This window comes from Prionailurus bengalensis, chromosome X (assembly GCF_016509475.1).
Source record: "Prionailurus bengalensis isolate Pbe53 chromosome X, Fcat_Pben_1.1_paternal_pri, whole genome shotgun sequence".
NCBI classification, from domain to species: domain Eukaryota; kingdom Metazoa; phylum Chordata; class Mammalia; order Carnivora; family Felidae; genus Prionailurus; species Prionailurus bengalensis.
The window spans coordinates 128,566,418-128,575,714 of NC_057361.1; the positions used below are offsets into that span (position 1 = coordinate 128,566,418).

Genomic DNA, 9,297 nt, shown 5'->3' on the forward strand with positions numbered 1-9,297 from the left:
GGGAGAGACAGGGAGACACAGAATCCTAAGCAGGTTCCAGGCTCTGAGCTGTCAGCACAGAGCCTGATGTCGGAACCAAACTCACGAACCCTTGATTATGACCTGAGCCGAATTCACACACTTAACCGACTAAGCTACCCAGGTACCCCAATTAACTCTTAGTTTTAAACTGATATAAATTATTTGAAGGAAGGATGTGCATGTTATGAGCGTGTGTAACAGAGAAATAATCTATATGGGGTCTGGCAGAGAAAGTCTTTCTGAGGAACTGGCATTTGAACTGAGTTCAAAGAATAATTAAGAGTTAAGTGCGAGAATAAGCATGAAGGAGCCATTCTAAACAGCAAATAGTATATCCAAAGGCCTTGCAATATGCTTGAGCATGGCATTATAAGGAACCAAAAGAGGGTCAATATAGCTGGGATTCAGAAAGTGAGGTAGAGGAAAGACAAATTCAATAAATTGAGCTACATGAAAACAAAATCTGGTTTTCAAAAGAACCGTTAAGAAAATGAAAAATGTTAATAAAATATATGAATAAAAAACTCTTAAAACTCAATAACAAACTGTCCAACTTAAAAATGGGCAAGCGATTTAAACACTCTATGAAAGAGATACATATGGTAAATAAAGACATGAAAAGATGCTCAACATCACTCGTTAACAGGGAAATGAAAATGAAAACCACAACAAGATGCCACTGCACACACACGGGAATAGCTGAAATTTGAAGGGCATAGGAATGTGGAACAACTGGAATGGATACACTCTTGTTAGGAGTGTAAAATGGTGCAAGTGGTTTATAAAGAGCTTGTCAAAGTTTAAAATGTACCTACCATATGATCCATTAATTCTAATTGTAGGTATTTACACAAAAGAAGTGAAAGCATATGTCCATAGAAAGACTTGTACATGAATGTTTATAGCAACTTTATTAATCACAGCTAAAAAAACTGGAAACAGCCCAAATATCTTTCAGTAGGTAGACAGATAAATATGCTACATCTATGCAATGGAATAGTTCAGCAATAAAAAGGGATGAGATATTGAAGCACACGACAATATGGGGAAATCCCAAAACAATTATGCTGAGTGAAAGAAGCCAGACAATAAAAGAGTACATACTGTACAATTCAATCTATAGAAAATCCTAGGAAATACAAACCAATCTATCTAGGCAGAAGGCAGATTGGTGATTTCTTGGCAGTGTGGTAGTGGGATACAGTGGGGAAGATTGACTGAAATGAGACACAAAGGAATTTTCTGAAGTGATAGAAATATTCTATATTTTGATTGGAGTAGTAGTTGCATGTGTGTATACATTTGTCAAAACTCATTAGATTGTGTACTTAAAGTGGGTGCATCTTATTTTATGTAAATTATAACTCAAAGTGTGTTAACATAGAAAATTTCAAAAAGTAGGAAAAAATACCCTCAAACAAATGACATTATGCAGTCATTGCAGAAGTTGCAGTGACAAAAGTTAGCATATGGCTATGGAAAGGGAAGAACAAGATCGCTGGAGGAGAAGTCAAGGATCAGAGAGGCCAGAGTATTGGAAGGGTCATCTGCATAGATATTCAAATCACCAAGAATTATGATAGGAATAGTGTTGGAGAGAATGACAGTGGTCCAGAAGCTAAAAATCCTCAAGAAATAAGGGAGAGTGACCTGGTGTTTGGAAGACTACTATCACAAGAAGGGGTGGTTTAGTCTGATTTTATGACTGGTATTTCTCTGGATGGGGGACGCAGAATGGTCTGGAAACAGGAATGAGAAGCAATGATACCTAAAAGATACCTACCTGATTTCCAGGCTCAGTGGCAAGACGAATGAGGAAGAAAAGGTAGCCACTTTTGGGGGCGCCTAGGTGGCTCAGTCGGTTAAGCGTACGACTTCGGCTCAGGTCATGATCTCATGGCTCATGGGTTCAAGCCCCACATTGGGCTCTGTGCTGGCAGCTCAGAGCCTGGAGCCTGCTTCGGATTCTGTGTCTCCCTCTCTCTGCTCCCCGCCCTGCTCACACTCTGTCTGTCTCTTTCTGTCTCAAAAATAAAGAAACATTCTGGGGTGCCTGGGTGGCTCAGTCGGTTTGGTGTTTGACTCCGGCTCAGGTCATGATCTCGCGGTTCACCGGTTCAAGCCCCACGTTGGGCTCTGTACCGACAGCTCAGAGCCTGGAGCCTGGTTTGGATTCTGTGTCTCCCTCTCTCTCTGCCTCTTGCCCACTCACACTCTGTCTCTCTCTCAGATAAATAAACATTAAAATAAAAAAATAAGGAAACATTTAAAAAATTAAAAAAAAACTAGCCACTTCTTGAGAGAGCTATAGCTGATGCAGTGTCATCATGGGAAATCCAGGTTTTAGATACCTCAATCTCAACATGTCCCAACCTGAATTCCTCCCTTTTTCTTTACTCCACTCCCTGACCTGCTCTTTCTTTAGGGCTCCCAATCCTGTAAATGACATTGCCATCTGCTATGGGCTGAATTGTATCCACTCCCGAATCATATTTTGAAACTCTAACCCTAGTATTTGGTAGAAAGGCTTTTGGGAGGTAATTAGGATTATATGAGGTCATGAGGATGGGGTCCTCATGGGATTAAGGCCCTTATAAGAAGAGACCAGAAAGCTTTCTCTCTCTCCTGTCCTCCTATTTTTCTCTGCCCACCATGCAAGGACACTGAGAAAGCAATCATCTATAAGCCAGGGAGAGTTCTCACCAGAACATGACCATGCTGGCACCTTGATCTTGAGTATCCAGCCTGTATAACTGTGAGAAGATAAACATCTGTTGTTTAAGCCACCCAATGTATGATATTTTATTATGGCAGCCATAGCAGATAAGACATTATCTACTCAGTTGCCCAAATTAGAAAATTGAAAATCATCCTTCCACTTCACTTCCAAATTGAATTCAACACCAATTCTTGTTAGTTTCACCTATAAATATCTCCAAATAAGTTTAGTTCTTTCATTTGCCATGGCTATTACATCATTCATTTATTCAATATTTATTTGATGCTTACTATCCGCTTTTGCCTCAGTCTGTAGAAGAAAATAAAGGGTCCCTCATTTTACAGCTGCTCTGATCTGTCATTTCTAACAATATTAAGGTCCCAGAAACCCTGGGCATAATCCTAATTTTTTGGCAAATTTTCCTTTCCTGGGAAATGGGTGCAACAGAGGAAATGATGCTTATTGTTATTCTTTTGTGATGTCAGGGAGTGAAGAGCTATGGGAAGAGGCAACCAATGTTGGCAGCTGTGTTTCTTTTGTAATGGAAGTCAAACTAAGGATCCAATCAGAACTGGGACTAGTGCGTACAAGCATGATTATGGGTGGGAGGCAGGAAGAAGAATGGAGTCTGATAATAGATACAGCAGGAAGGGTGGATCACCTTTGGCAAAAGGAAAGGCAAAACACTGAGACGTGGGGGAAATGCAGTCAAGTTTTACAGGAAAACTGAAGTTTTTCCCCCATGTTTTTAATATGCAGATTTAAAGTACCATCACAGAAAATTTTAGGATGTAAATTCCTTAGCCTGATTGATGAGTTACCACCTCTTAAGTATATTTAGCTGGCAAGGACAGGATATGGTCATCCACAAAAACAACTTTTTCTTCTTGTGTTTATGATCTAAGTTTCTAAACATGAAAAATAATAATAGCTACAATATCTGACATTTGTTGAATGTTTACTATGTCAACAACTACTGTCTTTTACAGATTTGTTTTATTTAATACTCACCACGAAGATGATCCCATGATATAGGTTCTGTTATTACTCTTGTTTTACAGATGAGTAAATTGAGGCTCAGAGAAGCTAATTTGCTCAAGTACACTCAGCCAGACAAGAGCTGATGTGTATATACTCTTCTCATGTAGCAAGTCCAGGGCTGTCTACTCCAGAACCCAAATTCTTAAACACTGTTTTCTCCCATCTAATGGTTTTGTTGGATTTTAAAAATTAATCAGTTTTTACGATAGTCTTTATGATAGTTCTAAGAGTTTGAAAATGGTTCGATAATTCAGAGAAAGTATAGTCTTTTTTATCTCTTTCACATAGATAAAACATTTTTTGTCTTCCTGTTAGGGTTAGGGTATGTGCCTGACATCCTGCAGTTCAGAGACCTCTCCTGAGAATAAAACCTCAGACTTCTGCTGGGGTGAGAATAAACATGACAACCATCTATGAGCTGAGGCAAGGAAGGGATTTGGGGCTCTAAAAACTCTTTAAATAGATGTTCAATAGATTTTTCTGTTTTTATCTCTACCTTCTCACCCATTTTCAGAAACACTACCAATTTTTAAATGTTTGGGGGTCATTTCCAGGATAACTCCGCTGTTTCTCAGTTTTCTTATTGTGTGTTCAGGAGTCTGCTTTCTCAGATCAAGGGTTAGGATTAGAATTAAGGTCAGGGTTTGTGCCTGGAATTTTGCAGTTCAAGAACTCACCAGAGAATCAAACCCCAGTCTTCTCTTGGGGTAGGTTTAGTGTTATGGTTAGGGTATGTGCCTTGTGTTTTGCGGTTCACAGACCTCTCCAGAGGGTTAGGATTTGTGGTTAGGGGTTAGGGTTAGGGTTAGTGTTGGGTCAGCATTAGTGTTAGGGTTAGGGTTAAAGTCAGGGTTTAGTGCTTAGGGTTTAGAATATGTGCATGTTATTTTGCAGTTCAGAGTCCTCTCCTGGGAATAAAACCACAGACTTCTGCTGGTAAGAGACTAAACATGACAACCATCTATGGAGCTGTGGCAAGGCAGGGATTTGAGACTCTAAATACTCTTTAAATAGATATTCAATTGATTTTTCTGTTTTTATCCTACCTTCCCACCCATTTTTAGAAATACTACCAATTCTTAATTGTTTGGAGTCATCTCCAGGATAACTAGGCTCCTTCTTGGTTTTTCCTATCATGTGTTCTGGAGTCCTCTTTCTAGGGTTATGGTAGGGTTGCGGTATGTGCCTGGTATACTGCTGCTCAGAGACCTCTCCAGAATTTTTTAAGGGTTTTTAAGCCACAGCCAGAGGTAGCTGGGGAAATGACAGATTCCTTTAATCTTTAGAAAGAAACCACATGAGCTCTAAATGAGATATTGTTGATAAAGAGTGCTTTTTAAACTTATTAATATTTTTCATGCCTCTAAATCATTATGCCCCATCTCCATATCTTTTATGAAACTTCTAGAGATCTGTGGAACACATCTTACAGCAAAGCAAAACAAAAACCCGGACCAGATGATACTCAAGTTTCTTTCAGAAAATCTATAATTTGTAGCAATGTAATTACGTAAGCTTACATCTAAAGGATTCCATCTGATGAAATTATGGAAAATTTACTAAAAAGTTTGCCGAATTGAAAACAATTGAATAAGATTACACATAGCTATTTTGAATAATTAGAATCCTAACCCTGCCATTCACTAGCTATGTGACCTTGGACAAAGTCACTTACTCTTTGCTTTACTTTCTTTACCCATAAGGTAGGGTTAATAATAAACTACTTAACACAGTGCCTGCCATACTTAAAATGATTAGTTATTTTAACTCGAAAGTTATTACTTAATTCAACCTTTGTTCATCCAATGTGTGATTCACTAACTTCTCCTGTCCAGATTACTACCCAAATATGAGGAAGTCTATGAAGATGAACACATCAATGCTAACAACTAGTTAGAGGGGTTCGATTGGATTGAATGAATAGTTTAGACTAAGGGAACATTTTAGTTACCCTATGAAGAGACATTACCTCTGGTTTGAAACTGGTAGATGTGAAAAGCCAGTTAGGAAATTAAGGCTTATTTATATCATGTCTGAGCAGTCACATGTTTTGCTAAAATCCAGAGATAAGAGAAGTAGCTCTTTGCTACATAGTACAGCACTTATTTGGATTACTTTGCGATGCAGGAATTCAAGGGTCGGTCTCCTATAATTTTGAAAAAGCAGGTTGATTATGTCCTTTGTGCATATATGTGACGAGGTAAATATTTTTTAAATAATTGTTAAAGTATTACTTTGGCTAACAGATGTTTAAATTAACATTTGGTAAACTTACTTTATTTTATGTCTTTGTAAGCCATCAGTAGAGATACGGTTTTAGACGCAAGTTACTTAAACTTTATTGCCTGGGGCACCTGGGTGGCTCAGTCAGTTAAGCATCTGACTTCGGCTCAGGTCATGATCTCGCGGCCTCTGGGTTCGAGCCCCGCGTCGGGCTCTGTGCGGACAGCTCACAGCCTGGAGCCCGCTTCGGATTCTGTCTCTGTCTCTCTGCCCCTCCCCTACTTGCTCTCTGTCTCTCTCTCAAATATAAAACATAAAACAAAAAAATTTTAAAAACTTTATTGCCTTAGCTTACTTACCTAGAAATGAAGACAACTGATGCTACTATTGCAAGTAGTACTACTAATGTAAGTTGTTAGGACTAAATGAGGAAATATATGTAAATATGTATAATATATGTAAAGTGCTTAGAAAAGGACCAGGCATGATTGAGAGTTTGTTATTATTATCATCTTGGATACTTCTGAAAGTCAATGAAAATATAGAGAAAAAATAGTTAATATAAGCAAAGTTTTTGGAAACTGTAATTGCTACAATAACGTATACAAAATTATTTCTTTTTCTTGATTAGTTAATTTCAAAACACACGTTCCCTTCTCCTGCCTTAGGGGTTTTCCAAAGTACTTTTCTGAAAAGTTGAAGCATTAAAAAAAAAAACCCAAAGCACCCCATAAAGAGGAAACAGCGTTCTAAAATGTCTTCTCCTCATGTAACAGGCACACAGACTCCTGGCTGTTTCCTCCCATTGCGTCCATGTGACTCCACTGTGATCTTCATCTATTGTGGGAGAGTTTTAGAAAACTCTATCTGGGCTATGTGTGGGATTGGGGCTCTCAGTCCAGTCTTGGTTCTCTCCTTCCCCCATTCAAGGTTCCAAAACCTATCTCATAAAACACAGATTGCAAGAGCTAGAAAGCCCTTAAGGATCACTTTGTCAGGCTTCTTCATTGTGCATATGTAGAAATAAAGGTCCAGAGGGAGTGAGAGGTTTGTCCAAAGTTAAGTAGGATGCCACCAAGAATATGATTTAGTTGTTCTGACTACCAACTAGTCTAGTGCTCTTTCCGCAACGTCTCCTTGTCTTTTTCAGATAACATATTTTCCTATTGTCATCTAAGAGCAACCAGGCATACATCTAGGACTCAGAGGAGGAATATAATTCAAAAAATATTTATGTCTAGCCCAAATATTGACCTCTTTTTAGAATGTGAGGCCCAGTGTCAAGAAATAATACATTCCATATGCCATTATTATAGCTAGAAAACTTACCTTCACGAAAAGCTCAATTTCAGGGTCTGCCATCTTTCTGTTTTTACTGCCAGTTGTCAGCCCCCTGCTTCCTGCAGAGTCCAAAGTACTTGTGGACTCTTTTCTTCCAGTTTTGTCCAAAGGCTCAAAGTTGGTGCTTTAAGAGGAGAGTCCAGTTTGTAGTAGACTGAGTCAGAGCTGGGGCCAGTCTCTCTTCTGAAGAGGTGGGGTGCAGAGAATTCTAGATGCTTGAGAGCAGCTCTTGAATTTATTTTCCTTCTTCCTCTTGACTTAACATTTGAAACAAGGAGGAGCTGAAGGGGTGTGTATAAACTGGCTGGCTACAAAAGTGGGGGTGTTTCCAGAAAGGCTTCAATGCCATGAGTCAGCATAGGAAAAACACATACACACAAATACACACATGCAGTGCTGGCTTCTATATATCAAATGGACCAGATGTTCTCTAGAGCCTCCCTTTGAGTCCTGGGCTTCATGCCCAGAAAATGGACTCTTATTGCTGTTCCTGTAAACTGACAGCAGCAAAAAGCTTTTCCAGGAAAAGGGCCAGAAATGGCTTGGGTTGTATCATTGAAAAGGATGTTTATCTAATGATATCGTCTAAAAGGGGGTTAAAAAAAAGTGTACTTCATCAAATGTCTCCACCCCAAATTCTTCTCACACAGCCAGATTTCCCTTCTGGATTATCGCTTTCACTTCTCTTCTGTAACTAGGGAACATTCACTGGGTTGGTTGAGTCTGAGGCGCATCGTCCACATACCCCATCTCATTCTTATTTCTGGGAAATCTGCACTGGGACAGATCACTTCCTGGTTTTGGTCTCTGTACCAGGAACCACAAGCAGTTCTGTATCTCTGCTTGTCAGCCCTGGCTGGGAGAAGCAATAAAATATCCAAGCTGATCACTTGATGTCTGTGGTGTTTCTGGCAGTTGTGTTTTTTGCCTGCCAGCCCAAGGGTCGGGGGGAGAGGCTGGATTAAGAAACCCGTTTGGTGGGAAGAGTCTCTGATCCAAGCCAAGGTGAACACAGATCCACCAGTTGGGTGCCATTGTGACCCTGTTTCTACAACACCAAACATCCCCTGTGCTCCTAAGGGTTGTACGCTGTGCCATTGGCCTCATGTAAAGAAATTACAGGGGCGCCTGGGTGGCGCAGTCGGTTAAGCGTCCGACTTCAGCCAGGTCACGATCTCGCGGTCCGTGAGTTCGAGCCCCGCGTCGGGCTCTGGGCTGACGGCTCGGAGCCTGGAGCCTGTTTCCGATTCTGTGTCTCCCTCTCTCTCTGCCCCTCGCCCGTTCATGCTCTGTCTCTCTCTGTCCCCAAAATAAATAAACGTTGAAAACAAAAAAAAGAAATTACAGAAGAGGCTCCTGGCAAAACCCGGTCTGTGCCACACCTACAGGTTCTAGGCAAGGAGTGTCTGATGTGAAGGTGGCTGTTCTTCTGGACCTGAGATATGGCGATTTTCCAAACGGTTGATAAAGTGAGAGGGAAACTGTGATAGACCTCTGCTGAGCTGACCTTGAGGGTGAGTTTAGGACTGGCTGTTTGGCAGGCACTGGTGAATGCTTTGGCCGTATTTCTACTCTATTCATTTATTCTTTCACTCCAAAGACAATCAATGAATGCTTAGTCTGTGCCAGCATGCTGATCCACTCACTGAGATTAGCAGTGAAGGAAGACAGTAAGTTCGGAGGCGAACAGCAATTCCACTTTAAGCATGCTAAGTCGGAGGCATCCTCTCTCTTCCCGATTCCCAATATAGAATCAATACAAAATCCTCTCACTTCTGCTTCCTGAATATTTTTAAACCTATCCACTTCTCTTTGCCCCCACTGCTACTCCAAATTTCAAGCCAGCAACATAGTTTTTTAAATTCATTTATTAAAAAATTATTATCATTGAAATAGAATTGATACACAGTGTTATGTTAGTTTCAAATGTACAACATATTGATTCTGCAATC

General features: G+C 40.1%; 1 protein-coding gene across 2 annotated transcripts in view; it reads right to left on the bottom strand.

Moving 5' to 3' along the window:
* The window catches only part of CLIC2 (chloride intracellular channel 2), a 29,483-nt gene extending 21,451 nt beyond the window's left edge, over positions 1–8,032 (bottom strand). Inside the window, exon 1 of one of the 2 annotated variants that reach the window (XM_043570438.1) lies at positions 7,334–8,032. In XM_043570438.1, the coding sequence (XP_043426373.1) occupies positions 7,334–7,366 (33 nt within the window). In that variant the 5' untranslated portion in view covers positions 7,367–8,032. The remainder of the gene's footprint in view (positions 1–7,333) is intronic. The other variant, XM_043570439.1, reaches the window with a different exon arrangement.
* Between the last annotated feature and the right edge of the window lie 1,265 nt (positions 8,033–9,297).